General features: G+C 50.5%; 2 protein-coding genes across 4 annotated transcripts; both read left to right on the top strand.

Moving 5' to 3' along the window:
* Positions 1 to 11757: 11757 nt before the first annotated feature.
* Positions 11758 to 20187, top strand: Spns1 (sphingolipid transporter 1 (putative)). The gene is given in 23 exon segments (XM_038343095.1): positions 11758 to 13113; positions 13211 to 13276; positions 14714 to 14850; positions 15848 to 15999; positions 16091 to 16157; positions 17363 to 17508; positions 17744 to 17811; positions 17814 to 17860; positions 17862 to 17899; positions 18230 to 18240; positions 18243 to 18312; positions 18314 to 18362; positions 18364 to 18416; positions 18734 to 18836; positions 19088 to 19099; positions 19102 to 19165; positions 19168 to 19191; positions 19493 to 19548; positions 19550 to 19576; positions 19578 to 19634; positions 19636 to 19666; positions 19994 to 20025; positions 20027 to 20187. Coding segments are annotated over 23 exon segments (1605 nt in total). The 5' UTR covers positions 11758 to 12872; the 3' UTR covers positions 20081 to 20187.
* A 91-nt stretch (positions 20188 to 20278) lies between these two features.
* Positions 20279 to 25184, top strand: Lat (linker for activation of T cells). Of its 3 annotated transcripts, XR_005286301.1 has the most exons (7): positions 20279 to 21180; positions 21355 to 21382; positions 21487 to 21521; positions 21736 to 21810; positions 21953 to 22017; positions 22099 to 22128; positions 22210 to 22647. XR_005286301.1 is itself a non-coding variant. In XM_038338087.1 (4 exons), exons 1-4 carry the CDS (start codon positions 21641 to 21643, stop codon positions 22278 to 22280), a joined length of 336 nt encoding a protein of 111 aa, XP_038194015.1. In that variant the 5' UTR covers positions 21528 to 21640; the 3' UTR covers positions 22281 to 22647. The 3 variants fall into 3 exon arrangements, 1 of the variants encoding a protein (XP_038194015.1); XR_005286300.1 differs by lacking the exons at positions 20279 to 21180; positions 21355 to 21382; positions 21487 to 21521 and adding an exon at positions 25117 to 25184 and having other exon boundaries at positions 21528 to 21810; positions 22210 to 22445; XM_038338087.1 differs by lacking the exons at positions 20279 to 21180; positions 21355 to 21382; positions 21487 to 21521 and having other exon boundaries at positions 21528 to 21810.
* The last annotated feature ends 1819 nt before the right edge of the window (positions 25185 to 27003 follow it).

The following is a 27003-nucleotide window of genomic DNA, read 5'->3' as shown; positions in this document are numbered from 1 at the left end:
CCTGATGTTTGTCTTTGTGGTTCTCATTTGATCGATCTCATTTGAAGTTCTAGAGTCCATTAGTTATTCCCAAACACCAACCTTCTTTGTCCTTGGTTAACAAAATCCATGGCTTTTAACACAGTGCAGAGATGCTCAGAATGAAGACACTGTGTTACAGCTCTCAGGGAAAAGGAATCCTGGCATTCGGGAGCCAAGAAATACCACATCACACCAGTGGCCCAGTAAGCTTCACACAGGACATTTATTGGGAGGGAAGAAACACAGGAGGATGGCTACCTCTGCTTGGGTCAGAAGCAGCAAGAGAGCTGAGCAGAAGACAGGGTTTATGCCAGGTGGTGGTGGCACACGCCTTTAATCCCAGCACTCAGGAGGCAGAGGCAGGTGGATCTCTGTGAGTTTGAGGCCAGCCTGGTCTACAAGAGCTAGTTCCAGGACAGGCTCCAAAGCTACAGAGAAACCCTGTCTTGAAAAACCTTTAAAAAAAAAAAAAAAAAAAAAAGACAGGGTTTATATTTCCAAGGTAGGGTTTGGTGGGATTTCAAGTTCTGAGCTTGGGCTTTTATTACTATGTATGGTAGGGACTAACTGTCCTTTAGGGCAGTTGGGGGTTCTCAGAGGAGGACCTGGCCACTTACATGCCTCCAGGGCCTTACATCCCCCCCCTTTGGGTTTATTATTGATAAACAATCGGTCAGGAAAGGGAGGCAGTGTTATTAGGCTACCGACTGTTGAATGGGGCATTGAAGTCCCTGGGGTGAGCTTGGCCTTCACCACCTTGGTATAATTGGGAGTCCTTAGCCAGGGCCAGTAATCCTGTAATAAACTGAAAGTCTAGTTAGAAATCTTTTGGATCTGTTGTTGAAATCTAGACAAGTTTATTAGTCACGATGCAACTAGAAGGATTAAGAAAAGTAGAAGGGGGCTTAGAAGGGCCCTAATTCTTCTCCCGAAAACAAAAATGCCTATGTTGAAAGGCCTTAGCCAGCATCAGGTATTTTTGTTTTAGGGCTTTTTCATCTCTCATGGTACACCTTGAAGGTCACAGCTAAGACTTCTGCCTGTGGAGTCAGGGGGCCTTTCTATACACGTTTAAGTTTGGTCCTATCAGGTAAACTGGGAGAAGAGTTAGGTCATAAGGAGTTGTTTTGCATCTGAAGTATCAGGATCCAGATTCACCAAGATTGTAAGAGAAACTTTGTAAAGCTGTCTAGGAATTGAGGTGGATTTCCACGTTCCTCGGGAAAACCTCTTAAATTTTTTCATAATTTACTGCTTTAATGGGGCCTTGCAGGGGCTGGAGAGATGGCTCAGAGGTTAAGAGCATTGCCTGCTTTTCCAAAGGTCCTGAGTTCAATTCCCAGCAACCATATGGTGGCTCACAACCATCTGTAATGAGGTCTGGTGCCCTCCTCTGGCCTGCAGGCATACACACATAGAGAATATTGTTTACATAATAAAAATAAATGTTTAAAAAAATGGGGCCTTGCATAGACCAGCTAGAAGGCAAGCTATAAATTGATTCCTAGCAAGGATGTCTCTTGGGGTATTGTAATTCCACTCAGAGTCCCCATCAGGGACTGCCTCAGCCTTAACTGGGTAGGTGGTATTAGTTTGGTGGAGTTCATCCTCATGTGCCCTAGCCTGGTCCCAGACTCGCCTGTGCTCCTCAGGAAGAAAAGTGAGAATCATATAAACATCATGGAAGGCAAGGATGTGAGATTGGGTAATATGCTGGCATTCTTCATAAAGGTGGAAGAATTAACAGCATCAGCCCCCAATCTCTTTTCTATGTAAGAGTGTTTGCCTAATGAGAAGGGGATGTGAACCCTGACCAAGCCATCCACGCTGGCAACCTCTAGCACGGGGAGAACTGTGGCCGGTTTAGGCTGGATAGGGGAAAGAAAGGGGATCCCATGGTGGAGTGGAAGTGAGTAGCAGGAGGACTAAGAGTCACCAGTGGGCTGAAAGTGGGTGCTTGGGAGGTTGATATGGGCAGCTATCACTGAGGAGGGACAAAAGGAGTTTGAAGAGGCCAGAGAGGGAGAGAAGGGACTGGGTTGAGGCCAATAAGGGAGGCTCATCAGTGTGCAGAAAACAGTGCAGGAATCACCTGGTTTGGGCTTCCTAGCTAGGAGGAGTTGTTTTTCCTTGGTTGGCTTATGTCATGTGGTCATTTTTAATCAAGATGAGAATGAAGTCACATGGCAGAATACATCCTTTCCAACCCTAGCAAAGATGACTGTCAGCCATGCCGTTGCCTCCATCCCTGTTAGGGGGTTGGGGCAATAGCTAAGATGACAGCAAGCCACCTGTTTTCCTTTAAGATTACTTATGTAAAGGCAGGGCGGTAGTGGCTCACGCCTTTAATCCCAGCAGAAGCAGGTGCATCTCTATGAGTTCAAAGCCAGTCTGGTCTACAAGAGCTAGTTCCAGGACAGACACCAAAGCTACACAGAGAAACACTGCCTCGAAAAACCAATAATAAAAAAAAAAAAGATTCCTTATGTATAGATTTTTAACTATCAACCCTGGTGTTATGAGTTTTAAGTTAACCCATTTGTTACTTATTTTATAGGTTTTTTTGAAAAATAATATCCAGGGCTGGAGAGATGGCTCAGTTAAGAGCTCTGACTGCTCTTCCAGAGGTCCTGAGTTCATTTCCCAGCAACCACATGGTGGCTCACAGCCATCTATAATGAGACCTGGCGCTCCCTTCTGGCATGTGGGCACACATGAAAGGAATGCTGTACACATAATACATAAATAAATCTTTAAAAATAAAAAAAAATCCAATACGCTTAAAAATCTTGAGATAAGACTTATACCTTAGCAAAAGTTTTAGAGTTAAACCAAAGCCACAGAGTATGAGATGAGAAGCATAGTGCCCACTGGGAATGGTCTGCCCCTTTATTTTGTTCTGCTGTTCTTTCTCTGTCACCCAGAGAAAGGCAGATTTATATAGGCAGATTTTGGAGGAAACTTTTAAACAAGCATGCTTGGGTCTAGAAGGTGGGCGGGGATACCCCAACCCCAGAGCCAGCTTTTAATTGAAGTGGGAAACCTAAAACAACAGTTTAATGCCATTCATACCTAAAAGACACCTGAATTCCTGTGAGACTGAATCCAGGAAGCTGAGAAAAGAGAGACTTCTTGAAGATGGGAACATTTTTGACGGAGGACACTGCCAGAGGGAACTGAGAAATGCACCATTTGGGAAGAGTGTGCAGGGTGGATGCGCTCTGCAGCTGGCCTGCTCCTTTGCTCTCCCCTGTTGCTAGGTCTGACTCTGGGCTCCCACTTTGCAACAAAGTTACAGATTGATCAAAGGTTACTTAAGGAACTGGACATTTACACAGTGTGTCTGTGGGAGACCAGACGAAACCAAACGGCTTAGAGGAGAGAAGAGAAATGGGAAGTGGGAAATCTCTTTCCATTTCTCTGATTGATCGCAGTATTTGTAAAGGTCTCAAATAATATTGGGATCTAGGCTGCTGTTAAATAGCCCTTTGGATTGATTATTTAAGGGGTATTGAGGCCAAATTCTCTTATAATTTTAAAATGCCGTGGGGGGGGCACTATCATGTGCCAGGACTGACAGGACTCACGTGGAGGATATTTTATTGGGGGAAAGGAATGGGGAAGGGGGGGGGGGGAGAAGGAGACCAGCCTTTGGAGACAGAAGTGGGTAAGAAGAGGTAGAGAGACAGACAGACAGAGAGGCAGAGAAAGAGGAGTCGGGCAGAGCTTGTTTCTTAATGGGTGAGGGGCGTAGCACATGCGCACAGAGATCAAGTAGTTCAGAACCCTGACCAGGCCAGAGTACTGCCTGAGTACTGGCAAGCTCATGTGTGTATCCTGCCAGGTCCCCAAGGGCAGGCCAGTGCAGTTGCCTGACCGCTTACATTCCTCCCTTTTGTTTGTTACAAAAAGGTAAGGCACTAGAAAGAGGTAGCAGGTGAGACGGGATGAGGGCTCCGAATCTCGAAACTGCTTCCTGCTGACCTGGGGTGTTGCATTTTGGGGGACCTGAGAAAGTTGGGGTGCTGGCCAAATCCAGGAATAGCTGGCTCTTTCACTTCACTGTCCAGGCTCTGTGGGGCCGTCTGGTGCCTCGTGGACCTGGCGAGAGGCTGACAGAGCAGAGGGTAGAGTTTAAGTGTAGGGGAAAAATTATTTTCTTAGATCCTGATAATTGAGGGAGGGGAATCCCAAGGCCAGGGAAAGGTGGGGGAGACTTAGTCTGTTGTTTTACCGGTACTTATCTGGAGTGCATCTGACCAAGTCGACTCCCCGTAGCTTGAAAGCATTCTTTGAGTTTGGGCAAAGGTGAGTTTTTAAGACATATTAGCATCCCCATTGTTTATAATCTATGCTAAAATTTATATTGTAGAAATGGCAGTATGCTCACAGCGGAAATGATTCTGGTTGAAAGCACTAACACTTTTTTTTTTCTATCCAGAAAACCGTGACAGATGTTTTTAGCACAATGAAAAGCACCTTTTAAGTCTGGTTAGAAAACAACCAAAGGACCTTAAGATGCTGAGCTTGTGCTCTGATTGTATAGAGACAGAGTACACTGGGGAGTGGGAGCTCTGCCTGTCAGAGTCCTGCCAGTTATGCACAGTAACACAGCAAGAGAGAGAGGAACCTGGAACATGGTTCATCCTTTTACACATCTCAAATCACGTACATGCTCCTGATCCCCAGTTAAGCTTTCCTCTCTTCACCGAAACCAACCTTAAAGCACCTTCTAACTCACCAGGAGATACAGGTGGCTGGTTACTGAGGGGAGTCACTGCAGAGTAGGTCCCTTTAAACAAAGGAATAGCAAAGAGCTACCCTGACATCTGTTTTGTGTGTTTCTCTCTTTTCCGAGTCTGGTACTGAGGCAAATTGTGTCCAGACTTAGTATTAGCTCTGGAGAGCGAGGCCTGTGACCTGAATTTTACACAGAGAACCGAGAAGGCAGCTGAAGCCCGGGTTGCTACTGTGAAACCCACAATGCTATCAAGCCTTGTCGGCAGACAGCATCAGAGTTCCGAGAAGGATACATTTTACCTGAGTCAGTGATGAAAATGAAGACACTTAACTTGCTGCCTACCCCACACTACCCCACAGACCCCCATAGTCGTTGAGGGCAGAGGTCTCAGGACGTCACTGTTCGCCTAGGCCTCCCAGGCCCCCAAAGATCAGACAGATTTCCTGTGGACTAGGGACTTGTGGGAGGACTAGCCTACCTTGTCTAGGTAACTGGAGGCAGTTGATTTCCCAGTGTCCTGTTTTGACCACGGTCTGAAGAGGGGCTTTGCAGTAATTGAGGCAAAAGGCAGTTTTTGCTCAGTGGCTGGTGTCGCCACATTTGAAGCAAGCTCTGGGTGGAGGTTCTTCTGTGCCTATCCATCTTTGGAGGAAATTGGGTGCTTCCAGAAGCAGGCATGTCCTCTATCACAGAAAGCTTTTCAGTTAAGCATTTTAAATGCCATATTCTGCAAATCTCTTAGCATGTGAGAACTCGTCTATTAGGTATATCTGAGTAGACAAACTTTGTTTCTAGTTGCTTGTTTTAAACAGCTTTGAAAACATATATGGGGGGCTAAGTAAGGCTTATACCTGTAATTAATTCTATCAGCAGTTGGCATGACTACAAAGAAAGAACTTCATCATTTGTAGGGATGACCAACTACCGTGCTCCCTAACTGCGGACAATAAGTTAGCAGCTTCCATAAGACTAGGGCTTTACATTATGTATCTTGCAGGTTTAGCTTTGAAGATAATGATTTTGAATGGAAGCTCTTGTAATACCAAAATAAGAGTTTTTAATCATAGATAATTGGTTCAGTAAGGAAATCAAAATAGCACGACTGGAGAGATGGCTTAGAGGTTAAGAGCACTGGCTACTCTTCCAGAGGTCCTGAGTTCAATTCCTAGCAACCACATGGTGGCTCACAACCATCTGTAATGGGTTCTGGTGCCCTCTTCTGGCCTGCAGGCACACATGCAGTCAACACTGTATACATAATAAATAGATAAATCTTTAAAAAAAGAAAAGAAACCAAAATAGCCATTCCAGCAGAACAAGTTTGCACCAAGATGTTAAGGCTGTCTCTTGGACGGCAAGGAAAAGTGACAAGGACCCCAGGACAAAATGGGAACAGGAGAAAGGGGGCTTGTGAGCTGGGGGTGTGCCCCATGGGCAGGGACTGAGGCATTGATCAGAGGCCAGCACTGCCCTTGAAAGGCCATGGGGCCTCTGTCCAAATACCCAACTCTGGGAAAAGGACCCGCTCGGGGGACCAGGCATTCCATTATAAAATATATACTTTGTTTATCAAACGTATGTTGTCACCTATTTAAGTTCTCTAGAAGATTGGTGTTGAATACTTGGCAAAGACATAAGTACTTAGGTGACTCACTAGGAGCTCTCAGAAGCGTAGCTTCCAGTTCCATGGACAGACGTGTTTCTGCAGAGGACAGAGTTGTCTCTCAGCAGCCTCTTGTGGACATGCTGAAGGAAGAAAAGAGTGTGACGTGTCCAAAGCGTTCATGGGCAGCGTGGCTTTACGGGCTCGCAGGACCTCTTCCTCCACACGCCTCTCCTTACACCCCATCCAAAATCAAGAAGAAGCCTTGATAATGAAACATCTGGAAGGTCTTGGTAGACTACTCATTGCTTCCTCTAGTCCTTGTCCTGACAGCAGCCCAGCCGTTAGGGCAGTTAGGATGTTCCATGGGTAGAACCCGGTGGTTGGAGGTCCTCAGGGGAGAGGCCACTTGTGTGCCTCAAGGGTTTTATAGACACTATAATCAATCCTTTGAGTCTATGAAGCTTCCACAGACTCAACCGACCATGGATCAAAATTAATCAGGAAACTCGGGCATTAGATTATCTTGTAATCTCAGCACTTGAGAGACAGTAGGTTTGTGAATTTGAGGCTAGCCTGTGCTACATACCAAAACCCTATCTAATTTTTTACGTATGAAAAAATTTATGCCAGAGCTCATATAGGTTCGTCTTCATCACTACTCCCCGAAAACCATGGTGTAACTATTTTTTTTTTTTTTTTTTGGTTTTTCGAGACAGAGTTTCTCTGTGGCTTTGGATCCTGTCCTGGAACTAGCTCTTGTAGACCAGGCTGGCCTCGAACTCACAGAGATCCGTCTGCCTCTGCCTCCCGAGTGCTGGGATTAAAGGCGTGCGCCACCGCCGCCCGGCCCATGGTGTAACTATTGACACAGCACCCATACCATGTATTAGGGCTCTAGCTATGTGTAATTCAGCCTCCTGGGATGGAAGTGGGGAGGGCTGCCCTTCCAGGGACATCGGTAGAGACAGTGTCCACTCCTCTGCTTGCTTATTTCCTGCCAACGGGAGGTAGAGTGTTCTGTGAACACAGACTTTCAGAACTGGAACTCAGTGGGCGCAGAGGGAGACAGGGTAGTCCGTGTATTGTCCCAGAGCACTGACACAACTGTCTTGTTGAAATCACTCGCTTAAGGATTTCTGTCACTCGAAGCAGCCCTAGATGTCACTACTTCGAACACAACATCCCAAGATGCAGCTATTGCAAGCAGCATTATCGTGGATCTCTCCATTTTGTTTCCATTGTGGAAACAATGGGCTGGTTTCCACAGATGTCTAGTTGCAGAAATGAAATGGGTGTGAATATGTACCTACGTGGTCCCCAGGTCTGGTGGCATAGGTCTACGATCCCAGTCACTCAGTAGTCTGAGGCAGGGTGTGGGAAAACTCAAGGCCGGCCTGGGCTAGAGTGAGTTCAAGGTCAGTAAACTGAAACCGTGTCTCAAAAACAAAACGAAAAGCTGGACTGAGAACGTAGGTCAGCAATAGCATGCACGCTACTTCCCAGCTTCTTTTGTTCTGTGGGATTGCTTATCCACACCTTTGACTCCATAGCTAGTGCTAGAGAGTCCAGTTTCCTCCCATTCCCTCTGCCTTTCAGACATCAATAAGCATCTCCTCAATGTCGCAGGCCGAGTGTGGCACTTTCCGTCATCTCATTCCTCAGCCACCGTGGGAAGCGCAAGTTTTCCATAAAAACCAAAGCTAAGGAGACTAACCTGCCACAGTCCTCACAACCAACCACTGCAGAGCTAGGTTCCAGGGGCCCTGACCTGAGACTCTGAATTCTTGAGATTGGCACACTGGAGTGTGTAATCCAATTGTCCTGGGATCCTAGTAAAATGCTGGAGAGATGGCTCAGTGAGGAAGAGCCCTTGCTGCTCCTACAGAGGATGGGAGCTCAGTGCCCAGCACCCACATCAGGCAGCTCACAACTGCCTGAAACTCAACCCTGGGGAATCCAGTGCTCTTTTCTGGCTTCTCCAGGCCTTTGTACACATGGGGCTTGTACACATGGGCACACACACACACACACACACACACACACACAGATAAAAAGAAACCAACCACTTTTTTTAGATGAAAGGCCAAATGGGCGGCACACACTTTTAATTGGAGGTAGGAGGATGTCTGTGAGTTCAAGGCCATCCTGTTCTATCAAGTTCCAGGCCAGCCATAGTGACATAGTCAGACCCTCATCTCAAAAAAAAAAAAGGAAGTAGGTGGGGAGCTCAAGGGATTACTCAGTGGTTAAGGACACTTGTAGCTCTTGCAGAGGACTCTGGTTCAATTCCTGGCACCCACGTGGTGGTTTAACAATCACCAGTTAACTCCAGTTCCAAGGATTCGACGTCCTCTTCAGACTTCTGAGGGCATCAGGCACACGCATGCAGGCAGAACATTCATACTCATGAAATAAAATCGGGAGCGGGGAGGGCAGGAGCTGGCATTGGAGCATGTGGTCCGGACCAGAGACTCTGAGGAGACTCTGATCAGCCTGGGATGCCTGTCTCTGATGAGAACTCGGGGTTGTTGCAGCGTGGGTGTTCACGCGGGTCTGTGGAAAGAAGACACAGAGGCACCTGAAGAATGAATTTAGCCTTTCTTGGCTGCCGGGTGGATCCTTTTCTAAGTATTGAACTGTTTTCCCTTCATCCAGGGCTTCTTTTATTGTTTTCCAATTTATACTTTAGCAAGTTGATTTCCACATCCTTAAAACATCCCGAGGAAGCTTCCAAAGGGACAAAGCCAAGTGTAAATTCTCCATAAGAAAATACTGCAGTTTTCTAACCAAGTTTTGCATAGGCTTTGCACCTTTGGGAAAATTTTCAGACCAGATTCACATAGGACACAAAAAACAAAAGGTATCTGCTGAACAGAAGACAGATCCGGGCTATGTGCTAGTGGCTCTCTGCAGCCAGAGCAGGTGTGGCCCTGCGGGAATGATCCCGCAGGCAGGGAAATGCTCATGGCACTTTGGTTTTTTCCTTCCATACCATCTTCCTTCACACCCAGTCCTTAAATACCAGAAATTAGAAATCTTTGAGAAAACCCCACAGTCCTCTTGACAGAGTTTTTCTATGTAACCCAGGCTGCCTTCTACTCAAGATCTTTCTGTCTCAGCCTCCCGGGGCTGGGATCGTAGGTGCCACCACGCTGGTTAGTTTGCCTTTTCTTATGCACCCTTACAATTTTACAATCTCCCATCTCTCTGGCTCCTACTGTCCTCTCTAACTCAGACGTTTGTTCTTTTTAGAGCTCCTGAAGAGCTGGCCACCTCATTGTGTGTGTGTGTGTGTGTGTGTGTGTGTGTGTGTGTGTGTGTGATTTTTCAAGACAAGGTTTCTCTGTGTAACAGTTCTGGCATCTGCTTTGTAGACCAGGCTGGCCTTGAACTCACAGAGATTTGTCTGCCTCTTCCTCCCCGGGCATTAAAGGCGTGCGTCACCACCGCCCAGCCATGGGCTCATCTTGTCCCACCTTAGCGTGACACAAGGCTGTAGCTTCCTCTACTTCTTTTCAACAATGTCTAGCCCGCCGTTCATGATCTCACACGCAGTTGCCTCCCAAAAGTTTGCTCAGAGAACCCCACCGCCACCATCTCAGTGAGTGAGCCAGAAATAATGTGTCACCCCTGCTCCTTTTTGTACAGAGGATGGAAACCAAGCCCTCACTCAGGCTGTTGCTCTGTGATGTTTAGGATGGCACCTGGGGTCCCAAGCAGGCTGGAAGTGCTTCATCTTCATTACGTCTCCATGACTGACCCCCCCACCACCCCTTGATTCTGTCTTTGCTTTTTGAAACAGGGTTTCTCTGTAGTTTTGGAGCCTGTCCTAGAACTTGCTCTGTAGACCAGGCTGGCCTTGAACTCACAGAGATCTACCTGCATCCACCTCCCCAGTGATGGGTTTAAAGGCGTGCACCACCAGCACCTGACAATGGGGTTTTGATATGTAGCCTAGGCTAGCTTCTAATTAGTTTCGAACTTCATTGTCTCAGTTCTCAGATCAGTGCCCTTCTGTCCCTCTTCATTCCATGTCCTGTCTGTAGTGTAGTGACGTAAGCTGCTGCTTCCCTCCTAACCCTCTTCCATCTACCTGTAACTGAGTGTCAACTTTTCTCAGATGTAAATTTGATTTTAATATCGGTTTATTGAGACAGAGACTCATTAGATAGCCCAGATGGCTTCAGATTCCTGGGCTCAAGCGATCCACTGCCTCAGCCTCCTGAGCATGGGGGACAATAGGCGTCTCCAGTCACCAGATTTTCATATACATTGGGGAAGACAGTATGCGGTCTATTGTGTTCAGCTACTTATTTAACAGCATTGTAATTTTTTTTTTTTTGGTTTTTTCGAGACAGGGTTTCTCTGCAGCTTTAGAGCCTGTCCTGGAACTAGCTCTTGTAGACCAGGCTGGTCTCGAACTCACAGAGATCCGCCTGCCTCTGCCTCCCGAGTGCTGGGATTAAAGGCATACGCCACCACTGCCCAGCCATTGTAAATTTTTTATTTATTACATTTTTATTTTGTGTGCCTGCCATGGCACATGTATGACAGCTTGCGGCAGTCCGTTTTCTTCTTCCCCTTGGGTCATAGGGATGGAACGCAGGTTGTCAGTCTTGGCAGCAAGTACTTTCTCTTCTGAGCCATCTTGCTGACCCTCACATATTTTGAGCTTTATCGCTCTCTCTTCTTTATCATACCATCACACCACCACCATCATCTAGTCCAGGCTGCTTTATAACTCAATACAGTCTAGTCCCCAAGCCCTCAAACTTCTTTGTTTTTAATTACTTTTAATTTTTTTTGAGACTGGGTCTTATGTACCCAAAACTCACCTTGAATTTACTATAGCTATGTATCAAGGACCATTTTGAATTTTCAATCCTCCTTCCCTGGATCCTGCCACTGGCCTGGCTTGTGAGATACTGGAGAATTGAACCCAGGTCTCCCCTGTGCTAGGCAAATATGCTACCAACTGAATTACATCCCAGTTCTGGAAGTGGGATCACAAAGTGGGATTACTATAGGATTATAGCAATTTTTATTCAGAATGTACGTAGAGTAAGAAAAACAAGCATTGTGCGGGTGGTGGAACACACTTTTAATCCCAGCACTCTGGAGACAGAGGGTCTCTGTGAGTTCGAGGCCAGCCTGGTCTAAAAAGTGAGTTCCAGAACAGTCTGGATAGAGAAACTTTGGAAGAAAATAAAAAACAACTAAAAAACAAAACAAAACAAAAAAACCCTTGTGCCTTGGGCGCTGGGATTAAAGGTTTGAGCCACTACACCCAGGGGAGATTGTCTTTTGTTTGTTTGTTTTTGTTTTTTCGTGGTGGAGTTTCTCTGTTTAGCCCTGGCTGTAATGGACTTGCTCTGTAGACCAGGCTGGCCTCGAATTCAGAGACCCACCTGCTTCTGCCTTACAAGGGCTGAAATTAAAGGCTTGTGCCTTCACCGCCTGGCTTCCCATGTAGGGCGCTGCAGTTCTTTGGTTCTGAGCCTCTGCCTGTCCTACAGGAGAGACACCAGAGGGCGCGAGGACTCCAGTCTTGGTTGCTGGAGAAAAACTCTTTGAGGCCATAGCTGGTGTGTCCTCTTCCTTCTACTTTACAGGAATCTTCTGTTTGAGGCAGGAGGTTCTCATTCTGTAGCCTTGGCTGTACTGGAACTGGCTTTGTAGACCAGGCTGGCCCTGAAGCTGCAAAGACTTCTTTGCCTTCTGGGACTTAAAGGCGTGCACCATCACGTCCGACTTTGTAGGAATCCAAGTGTCCACAGTAAAAGCTTATGGTTGGGAAATAAAAGTGGGCAGCCGTTCGTATCCATCCAACAATTACTGAGCAATGAAGACATCAGCCAGTCACCGAAGAAGAAAGCGGGAACTTCTCACTAGCATCTGTAGAGATGTATTATTTCCAAACCTTTGTGATCTATCTTGTGTGATGACAAGAAACAGGATAAATGGGCATTCCATCCAAGGCTTTGCCAACTTGCGATGCCTCCTAGAGACTTCTGGTGAAAGTGGGAACAAGCGTCGGGTTGCCATGGTGCTTGGCTGTGTGCAGGAGCCCAAAAAGCCTTGGAGGCTTCCGTAGTCAGCTGCGCGTCACGTGCTTAATCCTTGCACCGGGTGACTTTCTCCGGTCGGGCTCCGGTGTCACATGACCTACTCTGGGGTAACATGGCGGCGGCCGTGGTGCAACGCCGGGACTGAGCGACAGCAAGTGTGGCTCGCTCCTTCCCGGGGTGAGGAGAGCATCAGCGTGGGAAGGGCGACTGAATCCTCGTCTTCTTGCTCCTGTCCCCAACGTCACCTGCGTCTCACGCGTCCTCTCCTCTATCGGGACCAGAGGGAATGACGAAGGCCAGGGCTCTCCACAGTTTTGTTCTGTGCATCGGAGCACGCTCCTAGCCGGCTGTGGGCTATCCTCCTCGCCGTCCTTTCGCCAACCTCCTTCCTTCGGAGGTGGGACCGGAGCGTGGGAGGTTGCATTCTCCTGGAACCATGGCAGGGTCCGACACGGCGCCGTTCCTCAGCCAAGCTGATGACCCAGATGACGGGCCAGCGCCTGGCCACCCGGGAATGCCAGGGCCCATGGGGAATCCTAAGTCCGGGGAGCCCGAGATTCCGGACCGCGAGGGCCTGCAGCGCATCACTGGTTTGTCTCAGGGCCATTCGACCCTGATAGTGGCTGTGCTGTGTTACATCAACCTCCTGAACTACATGGACCGCTTCACCGTGGCTGGTATGCACTGCCATTCGGAAGAAGGGACATGGGCATGGGAGCAGTTCTCCAGGATGGGGTCTCCTCTCCGTGCTCATCCTGAGATTTTTCTTTCCAGGCGTTCTCCCAGACATCGAGCAGTTCTTCAGCATCGGAGATAGCAGTTCTGGCCTCATCCAGACTGGTGAGTGAGGGTTTTGCTCACACAACCACCGGCCATTCGCTGCCTCAGCTGGGCCTACATCCCTGCAGGTTTGCCTAGTTAGGGCTTATTGGCCAGAGCTCGTGGAGGCAATGACCTTGACTGCTCTAGGACTGTCTAGCTGAGCTGGGACAGAGGGAGCCAGCCAGGTACTTAACTTACTGTGCGATGGGAGGCAACACGCTCACTTTCTCTAAGCCCCAAGCCAGTAATAAAATGGGCTAATTCTTTGGACGGGTGCGAGGACTAAGAAATGCCATGCGTGGCACATAGCAGGCACCAGTAAATAATAGCAAGAGTTCTTGCTGTGAGTGAAGTCTTCATTTCCTTCCTTCCTCTCTTTCTGAGAACCTACTATGTGCCAGGGCCTAGTGGTGAACCTTAGAAGTGGTAGTAGCCCTAAAGGGACTTTGGCAAGGCATTCTTGCCTTCTTACCCTTCCATCGGCTGAGGAGTAGCGTTCTTCCTGCTTTGCACAGGGAGTCGATGGAGTTACCTGTATTTTCATAAGCAAACTCGGAGGGTGAGAAGAATCAGGGTTTGCCCAGGGTCACATGAGTGGATAGGTGAACGGGAATTGAAGTGTTTGTTTCCCTACTCCAGGCCGATGAGGAACTGGGGGGTACTTAGTGCGGAGAAGTGAGAATAAGGTCTTAGGTCAAGGTGGTGTTGAGTTAGAGGAGAAGCAGATCCCCTAGCTGGCTTCATTTACTCTCTTTTCGTTCAACACAGGTGACTTGAACACCTGCTTTGTGCTAGGTTGTGAATTAAATGAGACTCCCAGTCGTGGCCCCTACAGGAGCGGACATCCTCCTGTGCCTCAGGGGACTGTGATAATTTCAGATGGCTGAGTGTGAAAGAAAGCCTGGAGCAGGTGTGGCGGCGCACGCCTTTAATCCCTGCACTTGGGAGGCAAAGGCCGGGCGAACCCCTGTGAGCTCAGTGCAGCCTGTGTCCATAGTGAGCTTCCCTCCACCTGGGGAAAAAAAAGAAAGGAAAATGGGGTCAGGATGTATGGTAGTCTGGTGTGTGTCTGGGTTGGATGTATGATAGTCTGGTATGCGTCTGGGTTGGAATTTGAAGCAGTTGAGTTTTGTGACGCTCAGGACAAATGAAAATGGTCCCTATAGAGGGGACACTGAGTGCCGAACCCTAATGTGGTATCGATCTTGGCAGTTGTCATGAAGGTACAGAGACTGGATTAGATAGGACATAGTGAGTGCGGTGTGGAGCGTGGATTTTGTTTCAGGCTGGGTAGAAGGGTGGGGCCTATCTGCTGGATGCTGCATTCTCTATGGGAGGTTGTGCAGGTGGCCTGGGGACTGTCTTTAGGCATTCCTCTACCCTGCTCCCTAACTGGAATGGGGGGCGGGCAGTAAGGGACCAGGACTGGGCTGTGACTCTCTGCTCTTCCCCCAGTGTTCATCTCCAGTTATATGGTGTTGGCACCAGTGTTCGGCTACCTGGGTGACAGGTACAATCGGAAGTACCTCATGTGCGGGGGCATTGCCTTCTGGTCCCTGGTGACGCTGGGGTCATCCTTCATTCCCAGAGAGGTGAGGTGCTGAACTTTCTCCCCATTCCCCATCAATATTGCTGTTGCTCTCTGAGTCATTTTGAACTGAGTGTGGGGGACATCTAGAGTTTCCGTGATCTGTGCCACCGTACACTCTTCCATTGCCTGGGTTATCCTGCCCAACTCTATCCTATTCGCTTTTCTTCTAGAACTTTCTTCCACTCACCATTTGGCTCGTCCCCTAACTCTCCCACTGCACACCTAAACACTTCACCGCTGATCTCTGTGCACTGTCCTCTCCCTTCCTGGTATTGGGTTTCCTCTTAAGCCTGGCGCTAATGTGGGTGAGAGAGCAGCCGGGGGCAGCTGTCACTTCCCCAGTTCACCCACCCTCAAGGGCTGCCCCTGCTGCTCTGTTGGCTGTCGACAACGGCGTTCTGGTTGCTTCATGTGGCTCTCCTGGCCCGTCCTTGTCGGATCTCTGGGGAGACTCTGACACAATGACCCACTTCTTCCTTCCAAAAACTCTGAACACACATGATGCCACGGGGTTCCCTCCCAGTTCCCTGGCAGATGCTTTTCTGTGTCTTTGAAATCTTCCCATCTGCCGTCCTCAGCCCCAGGCCCTAGTGCCCTCAGGTAATCATGCACCCTGGCCTTGGCACCAGGTGCCTTTGGTAAGCAGACAGCCCCCAGTTAAGATCATTATTCACCATGGGGGGGGGGTCATGGGTGGGAGGGAACAGTAGAAACCCAAGACTGATTTTGCACCTAATGAGTGCGAAGCCCTCACAGTATCGATGTGAACAAACTGTTGTTGTTCCCCTTTTGCAGATGAGGAAACTGAGGCTCAGAGAGGTTAAGTTATTTTCTCAAAGTCACAGCTAGTAAGTGGAGCCAGGATTCCAGCCAGGTCTGTGTGATTCTCAACCCAGGCCTCTCGCCGTCCCTGCTGCCTCTCCAGCACTAGCTGGAGATGTCTCCTGGGAGGCTGGCTCCAGGGTGGGATGCCACCTCCCCCATGTCTCCTTTCCCAGCGTTTCTGGCTGCTCCTCCTGACCCGGGGCCTGGTGGGGGTCGGGGAGGCCAGTTACTCCACCATTGCGCCCACTCTGATCGCCGACCTCTTCGTGGCAGACCAGCGGAGTCGGATGCTCAGCGTCTTCTACTTCGCTATTCCCGTGGGCAGGTGTGTAGACCGTGGGCCTGGTGAGGGGCAGGGGCTTGGTGGGGCGTTTGACTGACAGCTTGTACCCTCTTTGCCCTTTGCCTTCCCACAGTGGTCTAGGTTACATTGCAGGCTCCAAAGTGAAGGATGTGGCTGGAGACTGGCATTGGGCTTTGCGGGTGAGTCTGGTCATAGTTTGGGGAGTCAGCCACATTCTTGCTGGCCTCCCTTTCTGATCGTCATTGTTCACTTTTTAAACTCTTAAAAAAACAAAACAAAAACGTGTGTGTATGTATGCATGCCTGAAGGAGTCAGGTCAACTTTGGAAGTTGGTTTTCTCCTTCAGCCAAAGGTCCTGGAGATTAAATTCAGGTGGTCCGGCTTGGCTGCAAGACCCTTTACTCACTAAGCCAGCTCACTGGCCCCATACTTTCCCTTTTTGTGGCTGTGCTAACTGTGCTGAGCCTGCAACAAGTCTGGTCCTCAGTAGGGAGCCAAAAGCCTCCCTCGTAGGTGTAAAGCTGCAAGCTGCAAAATTAGCTGCAGTAGTAGCTTTCCTGGTGGACAGTGAAGCTGACCCGGGACTCCCATGCCACCACTGGATTCGCTCATGTTTTGTTTTAACTTTCCTTTTCCCTACACTAAACTATTTAATCCCAGCAATGGGGAGGCAGAGGCAGGCAAGTCTCTGTGAGTTCAAGGCCAGCCTGGTCTACAAGAGCTAGTTCCAGGATGGACTCCAAAGTTTGTCTTGAAAACAAACAAACAAAACCCAAGTGGTTTTTTTTTTTAATATTTATTTAATTATTATGTATACAATATTCTGTGTGTATGCCTGCAGGCTATAAGAGGGCACCAGACCCCTTTACAGATGGTTGTGAGCCACCATGTGGTTGCTGGGAATTGAACTCAGGACCTTTGGAAGAGCAGGCAATGCTCTTAACCTCTGAGCCATCTCTCCAGCCCCCAAGTGGTTGTTTTTTAACTGAGCATCTTGGGCACCTCAGCTCCTTGAACAACAGTCATGAGATGGTCTCTGATTGGATGAGCCTGGGTCATGTGTCCATTATGTAACCAGTTACGGAAGGCAGGAGATTAACAGCCCTTTTGGTTAGACCTTGGATCAGTCTGAACCATGTGGAGTAAGATGGGGGCCCCTGAAACAAAATCAGGGTGCTGTGACCAAAAAAGAAGTAAATCTAGGCCTGTAAAAATAGGGTGTCCCCAGAAGCAAACCTTCCCAAGTCTCAGTCCCAACTTTTCTAAACCAGCCCTTATGGAGTTTCAGACCTAGGGAGCTAAGCTGTCTGTCCTCCTCGCTCCTCCTGGCCCCAGGGGCTCAGCATACCCCTGCCCTGCATCCCAAAGCTTGTTCTTTCCCCAGGTGACACCAGGTCTGGGGGTGGTGGCTGTTCTGCTGCTGTTCCTGGTGGTACAGGAGCCCCCGAGAGGAGCTGTGGAGCGGCACTCGGGTTCACCGCCCCTAAGCCCCACCTCATGGTGGGCAGATCTGAAGGCGCTGGCACGAAAGTGAGTTGATCCCTTTCTTCCACATCGGGGGCCTCCATGGGGGCTGAAGTTTTAAACAGGCCAGGTTTTGCATCCTGCCAGGAGGCCATATTTAGGGCCAGGGACGCAGGCATTGCTGTCTTGAGGCATTTGTCTGAGTTACGCGCATAGGTCACATCCAACTTCTGACAGCAGAATAAGCCAGGGAGGAGGAGAGGGCACCCCCGTGGGTCTGACTTCCTCCCAATGTCCCCAGTCCTAGTTTCGTCCTGTCCTCCCTCGGCTTCACTGCTGTGGCCTTCGTCACGGGCTCCCTGGCTCTCTGGGCCCAGCGTTCCTGCTGCGCTCCCGTGTTGTTCTGGGAGAGACCCCTGCCCTGTCTTCCTGGAGACTCATGCTCGTCTTCTGACAGGTGCGTGGGAGGGGTTGTGGGTGAGTTGCGTGTGTGTGTGTGTGTGTGTGTGTGTTGGGGGGGGCGGTATATCAGGGGATTTGGCCTGGGCCGGGAGGGTTTGAGTCCTGACTCCACTCTTGGGTCTCGGTTTTCTGGTTCTGAGAACCCGTGTGATGAGGGTGGTAAACAGCGGCCCCGGGGTTCTGTGTGGAATGGGTTTGGGTTTGAGGGCAGTTGGGGTGGACTGTCCTCGCTGGGTTCAGGACCTTACAGGAGAGGGAGTAGCTCCTATGCCCCTACAGCAAGAGTATGCCAGGGAGGGAGTCTCATCTTTGGGCTTAACCCTAGTCTCATCTTTGGACTATCACGTGCCTGACTGGAGTTCTGGGTGTGGGCCTGGGGTGTGGAGATCAGCGCCGTCTTCGCCGCTTAACCCACGGCCGACCCACTGGTCTGTGCAGCTGGCCTCCTGGGCTCTGCGCCCTTTCCTCTTCCTGTCCTTGGCCTGTGCCCGAGGCAGCATCGTGGCCACCTAGTGAGTCGGATACCAGGGGTCTAGCGGATATCTTTGCACGGGGCAGGAGGGCAGTCTGGCCTTCCTGGGCACTGCCGTGTCCGTTTAGGGTGACCGCCGGCAGCTAACTCCATGTGCAGAATCAGCCAGCAGAGTAGTTCAGAGCAGGCTGAAGGTGGAATGCCTTCTTTCAAATCCCAACCCTGGGCCTTCCCTGCTGGGGTGCGACTGGCAAAGCCAACCTCGCTGTTTCCTCAGGTGTAAAGTGGGTGGTACAGGGAGCTAGCACCTGCCTTGTGGGGCGCCATGGGAACTAAGAGAGTTGGTGGATAAGTAAGCCTGGTCATGTGACTCGCTCCCACTTCTGCCCTCCAGATTTTTATCTTTATTGGGGAGACCCTGCTGTCCATGAACTGGGCCATCGTGGCTGACATCCTACTGGTGAGTAAACTGGGCAGAGGCTGAAGGGAGCAGGGATCAGGGTCAGAAAGTGGCACTTGTTCCGAATTCTGGCCTTTCCCCTCAAATCTCAGCTGCATGTGTACTTCAGAGTCCCAGTCACAGAGGGGCCTCTGGGCTGCCTTGTCCTGTGTCTGCCTCATCCTGACCTCAGTGACAAATTTGCCTTGGGCTTATAGTGGGCTTTGTTCTTGGTTTTCCTGGGACCCCTACTTGAGTTCCCCTCTCCCCAGTATGTGGTGATCCCCCACTCGACGCCTCCACTGCTGAGGCCTTCCAGATCGTGCTATCCCATTTGCTGGGTGATGCTGGGAGCCCTACCTCATTGGTCTAGTGAGTACTATCCTTGACCGGGATGGGATGCTGTTGGGGATCTGGCACTCCCTAGCCTGGCAGGTGGCTGGTGACAGGAGGCTAGGTGGATGGGGTAGTCTGGCCTCGTTAGGCAATAGTCCACCTGTGGTTACTTTCCCCTTAGTGCCCCTCTGGAGGATGGGAAGGGAGTTTTGTAAAGGTTTTACCTTTGGGGCTGTGGGTCTCACTCTGTGGCCCAAACAGGGTCTTTCTAGGCTCCATTTTTCATTTTCTTGGTGTTCAGGGCTCTCCATTCCTGGGTCTCTGACTCTTTGTCCCCACAGATTCAGACCGCCTCCGACGGAGCTGGCCCGCTTCCTTCTTGTCCGAGTTCCGGGCCCCTGCAGTTTTCACTCATGCTCTGTGCTTTTTGTTGGGGCACTGGGTGGCGCGGCTTTCCTGGGCACTGCTATGTCATTGCGGGGATGACCGCCGGCGGGCTCAACTCCACGTGCAGGGTCAGTGGGGGCACGGTCAGCCCACACTCACGTATTGCCTGTCAGTCTGTCACATCCATTACTCACACGTCTGCACCCCCACATCTCTTAGTTCACAGCTCTCCCACCACTCAGACTGTCCCATCAACCAGGCCCAAGCCACCAGCCACCTGCCAGGGTCAAGAGTACCACCCACTCAGCTTTGAGTCTGTCTAAGAGTGTATCGGGCTTCCGAGGGCTCTCACTGCTGTCTCATCTTTGCCCCTCGGCCCGTTTGTCACCTGTCCCCCTTGCTGACTCTTATCTGATTGGCCTTGGCTCTGACCCTCTCCCATCAGGTTGTTGCAGGGGAGACAGGGCCTTCAGATGACAGGATTGTCGGTCCCTCAGCGAGGCCGTTCTACACGTGTCCCCGTGTCCAGCGTTCTCATCTGAGGAGCTGTTGCCCATCCAGCCACCAGGTGCAACAGGCCCTGGGCCCACCCCGGGAGGTGCCCAGGCAGAAGCCCTCAACAGATCCAGTTCCGAGGAGGAAGCTTGGGATATATGTTTGCCCAGCTCCCAGACCATTACATGGGCAGCCAGGGAAGAGATGGGGGCTCCAGAAATGGGGGGGGTTTCCTGTCTATTAGGGCAACCCAAGGAGTTTGGTGCTATTTGTAACGGATAAAATTTGTAAGCAGACTGTGACGACTGCTTGTCTCTCTGTGGGTGCCATTGGTTTCAGGGAAGTCTGTAGCCTCAGGAACTTACCAGGGCAGTCGGGTCACCCCTGTGGTGAGTCCATGTCTTCGGGGCTGGGCGATCTAGAAGGAGGACCGCTCTCTTCTGAGTGAGTTGGTTCGGTGTGACGTGACTCACTGTGGTCCCCTGGAAGTTGATCTCCCAGAGGCAAGCCTGCAAGGTGGGGGCAGTGCTGTCCTTGCTTTCCACAGTCCACTAGCAGAGTCTCCCCTCCAGGGATGGGGAGGCCACAGCCGGCCCAGCTGGCACCTGTCTCCCTAGCAGAGGGGCTGCCTCGTCCTGCAGCCTCGGACCCCTTCCTTCACTTAGTCCCGCTGCCCTCCTCCCCCTTCCCACAACTGGTGGGGGTGAGTGGGCAGGGGGCAGGCGCAGCCGGCTGAGGAGCCTGATGATTTCCTGCCTTCACCACAGCTTCCTGTCGCACGCGGGGTGGTGAGGAGGAGAAGCAGGCGGGGAACAAGAAAGGGGCAGTAAGCTGGGCACGGGATCGCGCCACTGGTAGCTGGGGCACAGGCCCAACACTGATCTCAACTCAGTCCAGCAAGAAGCGGGGGTCATTGAGCCCCAAAGAAGGACACAGCTAACTGCCACTGGATCCCAGGCTGGGGCCACACTCAGTCCCACACCACTTGCTGCCATCTGCCTGGAGGGGCTGCGGTGCAGTGGGGCCTGGGCCAGGTGCTCTGCAGATGGAAGCAGACACTCTGAGCCCCCATGGGGCTGGGCTCCTGTTGCTGCCCCTTCTTGGTCACGCTCCTGGCTGCCTGTGCTGCGCTGCCGTGAGCTGCCAGGTAAGTGGGGGAGATGTGGGTATTGGACGCTGGTTTACCCCATTGGATCCTCTCCCCAGCCCCTGGCTCCCTCTGATTGTTTGTACCTCGTCCTGCTTGGGGGGTAGGATGGGACTGAGCGTCTTTGTTCCCAGTGTACCCTGATCCTGCCTTGTTGGCCCTCCTCTCCTCCAGCTTCCTATGACACTGTGTCCACAGAGAGGTGAGTGTTCATTCCCATGCCCCTGTGCCTTCCCTTTATTCTGATGAAGCGCTCGGGATCGGGGGCCCTCTTGGCCCTGTATCAGGCTGCCTTTTTCGTGCCAGGTTGTACCCAAGCAATACCTTCATCAACCCAACTCGTAAGTCCTTGGCCTTCCTTGAGGGTTCTCGGGAGTGTGCCTTGTCCCTAAGATTGTCTGCAGGGCTGTTACCTGGGTTGGGTTGGGGGAAAGTGGGAGCCCCCATGCCTGTTTAGGATATGGTGTTTATGGGTACATCTGTCCTTCGAGGCCTTGATATGGGTGGGGGGGAATGTCTGGAGTCCTTCCCTCAAGCTTGGTTCTATGTCCTCAGAAATAACAGCCCCCCAACAACTGCCACTTCGTATCCTCCTGTAGCTTCCTTCCCACCCCTGATGCAGCCAGACCTGTGAGTACCTCTCAACTCCCTCCCTCTGATCCACTGTGCCTCCTCACCTTCTAGGATGGGGGTGGGTGACTTTTTCCTGTTGTAATGCCTCTTACCCTCAGAGTCCTATCTAGACCTGGTCCCTGACCTTTGACTTTCCCAGGAGATCCCCACAGCCCTTTGGGGTTCCCATCGGATTGCCATTTTGCCAGCAGGATTCAAATGATGGTAAGGGGGCACAGGGCTAGAGGGATGGGGAGAGGGCGTGCAGCCTGCGCTGACTCCATCTTCCTCTCCCTCTCTTTGAAGCCAACAGTGTGGCGAGCTACGAGAACCAGGGTGGGTCTAGGGTCTGGGGCACTGGGCGGGGTGGGGGAGGCTGGTCTGTCCCAGGCCATGTTGACTTCTCGTTCCTCACAGAGCCAGCCAGTAAGAATGAGGACGACGACGAGGAGGACGGATGGACTACCCCAATGAGGGCTACACTGTGAGTGGAGAGGTAGAGGGTGGGAGTGGAAGCTGGGTCCCCTTTTCTTACCTCCTCATTCCTTCCTTCCAGAGAGGTGCTTCCTGGACAGCACCCCCTGCCACCATTCCCGTCGTCTCCTCTGCTCCTGTGCCCAGCAACCCTGGCCTCCGGGACAGTGCCTTCTCCAGTGAGTCAGGGATTCTGTCCGCCTCCTTCCGCCATGTGCTGCTGCTCCTCGCTTCCCTCTCATTTCTGCGATGATCGCTGCCCTTCCATTTCCTCCTTCAGGATGCTGGTTCCTGCTCTTCGCTTCTGATTGCCTGGCTTTTCCTTACACCTTTCCACCTCTTTGTCTTATCATTTTTTGTCTATTGTCTGAATGTCCTGATTCTCCCTTAGCTCCCTTAGCTCTTACCTCTGAAATTTTATTCTTGGCTGGATGTGAGTGCACACACTATAAACCCTAGCATCAAGAGTCTGGGTAGGAGGGTTGTTGAGGCTAGCCTGGATGACATAATGAGACCCTGTCTCAAAAACCAGAGCAGCAGCACTACCACCCAACAAAAGAAAAGAAAGATTCACTTCTCTTACCTGAAAGCTCTTTTTGGGCTCTGAGTGTTCTTTTTATATAGTACCCTGTTCTTGTTCCATGGAAGCATATCATCTAATATATCGTAAGAAGTTTGGTTAGAGGTTGTTCTCGGTCTGTCTGTCTGTCTCTCTCACACTCTCTCTTCCTCTGAAGCTTTGTCTTGCTTACCATGTGGTCTTTGTCCTCTTGGGCTGCATTTTCTGCTTTTTGTCTTTCCCTTCCCCCTCTCCTTTCAGGGACATTCCTTAGGGTTTGGTTGGATTTTCAGTTTTTCAGTCTCTTCTCTCTCTGTAGCATGAGTATCCCCTTACCTGAAAATCTTAGATGCCGATTTGGGAATATTTATACACATATAATGAATTCTGTTGGGGATGGAAACTCAAGGTTAAACATGGAATTAATTCATTTATGTTTTATATACACCATATATATTTATATACACACTTATATGTGTGTATGTATGTATGTGTATATTTTTTGAAGGTAGAATTTGTTTTGTTTTGCTTTTTTGAAGACAGGGTTCACTGTATAGCCTGGTTGTTCTGGAACTCGATATGTAGGACCAGGCTAGCCTCAGACTCACAGAGATGCCTGTCTCTGTCTCCTGGGTGCTGAGATTAAAGGTGTGTGCCTCCATGCTTAGCCTTGGAGGTAGTAGTTTATTGAAAATTTAGTTAAGCTTTTGCATGAAACCAAATTTCATGGCGCAGAAGAAATTTCTATTTGTGGCATCATACCAGTACTTACAAGGTTTGGAATTTTGGAATTCTTTGAATTTTGGAGTAGTTTAATTCAGGAACACCAAACCTTCTGCATTTACCCTAGACTATAGTGTCTATACCTTGGCCCTGCGTGGTTTTTGTTTGTTTGAGGCCAGAATCTCACTGTGTAGCCCCCGGCTGCCCTGGAACTCGCTTTTGTAGACTCATCTGGCCTTTAACTCAGCGATCCAATTGTCTCTGCCTTTCTATGTGCTGGGATATAGGCATGTTCCATCTGGCTCTGGTTCCAATTATAGATTTCTAATTTTTGATTTCTCTCTTGTACCCTGAAAATGTTTAAGTGATTCTCCATCCATGCGTCCCATCCATCCATCCACCCATTTCATCCATCCCCTCTCTTATTTCTTGGGTCTGTCTGCTGGATTATGTTAGGGATTAGTAAATCAGCTCAGCAAATTGTAACGATAAAAGATCATTGCTAGGCGGCCGAATCTCAAGGACCTGAGGTGGAGTGGATAAAGCATCTGCGTGTTCGTGGGTGCATGGGGGTGCGTGCATTCGCAATAGCACACACGAAGATACTAAAGGAGCTGCTGGTGACCGAGGACCTGCTTTATTCCCTTGTAGTACATAGAACTCACTAAACCTCACAGTTCCTGGGTGCTCCGCTGACTACATCCTCCCCATCCTGCCCTTCTCTTCCGTCTCTGTACTATGCAAGGGTTCGTTCATTCATTTCTGTGACTGATTGATTGACTGACATAGTCTTGCTATAGTGATGCCCACCCAGTTCTGTCTGTAAACCCAGAGCTCAAGTTACCACCTGCCTCAGCCTTCTGGGACCACAAGCCTGTGTCACCATGCCCAGCAGGTTTATGAATAGATACTTAGTAGCACATCGCGTATGGCAGGCTTGATTTTACAATTTACTGTTTTAATTCGCACAGTAGTCCCTGCGGGCAGGTCCTGTTATGAACTTTATTCTACAGACAAGAAAACTGAGGTATAGAACAACGTTGAGGTAACTTATCTGAGGTTACATAGCTGGCTGGTGCTGGAGCTGGGATTTGAACCCTGATATTTGGCTCCAAAGCCCCGCTTGTCTACTTGCTAATACAGAAACCAGGCAACTGTGAAACCAAAAAAGCAATGTAATAGAGCGAGTGATATGTGTGGGCCCGGGAAGATGTGGTGTGGGCAATGGCTGGTAATATTGAGTAGCCAGACAGGTCTGATGAAGACGGGACACCAAGTGTGCCACCTCCTTCACATGCCACCAAGATGTCTGTCCTCTGAGCTCCTTTGATCCCTGCTCCCAGCCGTACTGTGGCGTAGTTTCATTTCCTGGTGGCCCTGGTTCAGCGGATCTCTGTCCATCTTCTTGGTCCTTGCCCAAGCTGCTCCCCTTGCTTTTCCTGAATAGCTTGTGGGACTGCCTCAGGGGGAAGGTTCTGTCTGGAGACCAGGGGGGGCTTCTGGGAAGCAGTGCCTGCCTGAGGGTCTTCTAGTCACTTAATCACTGTACTGCAAGGCTGTACCTGCAGTGGAGTCGGGTGAAGACTACGTGAATGTTCCTGAGAGTGGGGACAGTGCAGAAGCGTCTCTGGGTAGGTGGCTCTGTGCTCCACGTATGTTCTATAGCCCCTCCCCACCCTTCCATGGTCCTTGCCCTTCCCGTGACTGTCCCTCTTGATCTGTCCTCCACAGACGGGAGCCGGGAGTATGTCAATGTGTCCCAGGAGCTGCAGCACGTAGGGCGGTGCTGAGCAGGTGTTGGTACCTAGTGGAAGGGGGAACAGAGTTTGGAGAGCTGCCTTGAGCATACCTGCGGGCTGAACACCAATCTCCCTCTGCCTTTCCCTCCCAGCCACTGTGACGTCCCAGGAGGTGAAGATGAAGGAGAAAGAAGAGGGAGTGGAAGGGAGAGGAAGCTCCCGACTATGAGAACCTGCAGGAACTTCACTGAGAGTCTGGTGAGCGGGCCTTCTCTCCAGGACCGCTTTCCTGGCCACCTCCAGCTGTTAGGCACGTATGGCTCTGGACACCTGAGTGGTTTCATGACTTAGTGACTCTGCCCTCACTGTCTCCCTGCCCTGTTGTGTTTCAGCTGCAGCCCATCTGTCCTGGAACTAGCCTTGCTGGGAGGTGGAACTGGCAGCTGGGAGTGGCTCTAAGGGAGTCCCGTTTGACCTCTGCCTTGTCAACAGTCTGAGAATCTCCCCTCACTTATTGTTACTTGGGGTCCAGTCTATGTCCCCAGTATTCCTACACCTTGGATGAAGCCCTGAGAATGAATCTTGTTCTCTGCCTGACTCTGTCATGGAATAAAGGCCCCTATGGTCAGAAGTCTTCCTTTTGGTTTTTGTTTTTATTTGGGGCATGTCTTGCTGTATCAAGATCAGGCTGGCCTTGAACATGTGGGTGATCATCCTGCCTCTGCCTTTCTGGTGCTGGGAGTACAGATGTGTACAGATGTCAGCAGCCCTGTTGGTTTTGGGGTCCTGGAAGGCTGGGTAAGGTAGTGTTGGGTTGAGGGCTGTCCTTTTCTTTGTGGGATGTTTGTGAAGGTGGACATACATGATCTATGGGTCTAGGTGTGTGTGTGTGTGTGTGTGTGTGTACAAGTCTGCATCAGAGTGTTTGGATAGCTCTGTCTGTCTGTGGGTCTCCCTCCTCCACAGGGGCCTCTCTCCACAGTCTTGGTTAAATACTGAAAGTAACAGCAGACTTAGTGACTTTTCTAAGTCACTAAGCCATTTTCTAAGTGAGGCCTCTGACCCAGCCTGGCCCTTCTGGGGTTCAGAATGTATCTCCCCACAGATAGTTCATGGGTGTGCAGCTGAATATGACAGTGGCAGAGCAGGGGTACAGGGTACCTCTGGGCGGGGAGTGTGTGTCAGCAGCAAGACCTTCCTCACTGACTCTGTTCCTTCTACTTGCAAAGCACAGGGCTGGCCCCAATGACCCCGGTAGGCATCTCGGTTCTTGTCTTTTGTGTGGTTCTCAGGGAAGTCACTGAAGTGGTTTGAGCAAGTCAGACACAGTGGTGTGTACTGGTCGTCTCAGCTGCTCCTGGGTGGAGTGGGAGGATTTCTGAAGCCCAGGAGCTTGAAGCCAGCCTGGCACAGACACATAGTGGGAACATAACTCACCCCCCACCGAAGTGGCTAAGGCAGCTGAAGTTCAGGCGCAGCCAGCACGCTTCAGTGGCGCTGTGTGACAGCACCTGCAGACGTCACTGCGACGCCAGCTTAGTGGGTCTGGAAGTGGGAATGGCCTGGCTCCATCGCCTGTGTTCTGGGCGTTTTATCCGGGTCTCCTTCAGGACCCACTCTCTCCCAGTTCCGTTCTGTGTGTGTTTAGAGGTGGCAACCCAGCCCTCCGTCCTGGGACGTGAGCTGGTCCTCTCCTGCCTTGCATGATGATGGTTC

Source organism: Arvicola amphibius, chromosome 1, assembly GCF_903992535.2.
Source record: "Arvicola amphibius chromosome 1, mArvAmp1.2, whole genome shotgun sequence".
Classification (NCBI taxonomy): domain Eukaryota; kingdom Metazoa; phylum Chordata; class Mammalia; order Rodentia; family Cricetidae; genus Arvicola; species Arvicola amphibius.
Note: the sequence above shows the minus strand (reverse complement) of the source record. Positions and strands in the feature narration are given on the sequence as shown.

Excerpts from the sequence above, each read along its gene's own strand:
- Lat (XM_038338087.1), top strand. The coding sequence starts at position 21,641 with ATGGTGTTTATGGGTACATCTGTCCTTCGAGGCCTTGATATGGGTGGG. Across the intron at positions 21,811-21,952 it reads CCCCTGATGCAGCCAGACCT|GAGATCCCCACAGCCCTTTG; the intron begins GTGAGTACCTCT and ends TGACTTTCCCAG. Across the intron at positions 22,129-22,209 it reads GGCGAGCTACGAGAACCAGG|AGCCAGCCAGTAAGAATGAG; the intron begins GTGGGTCTAGGG and ends CGTTCCTCACAG.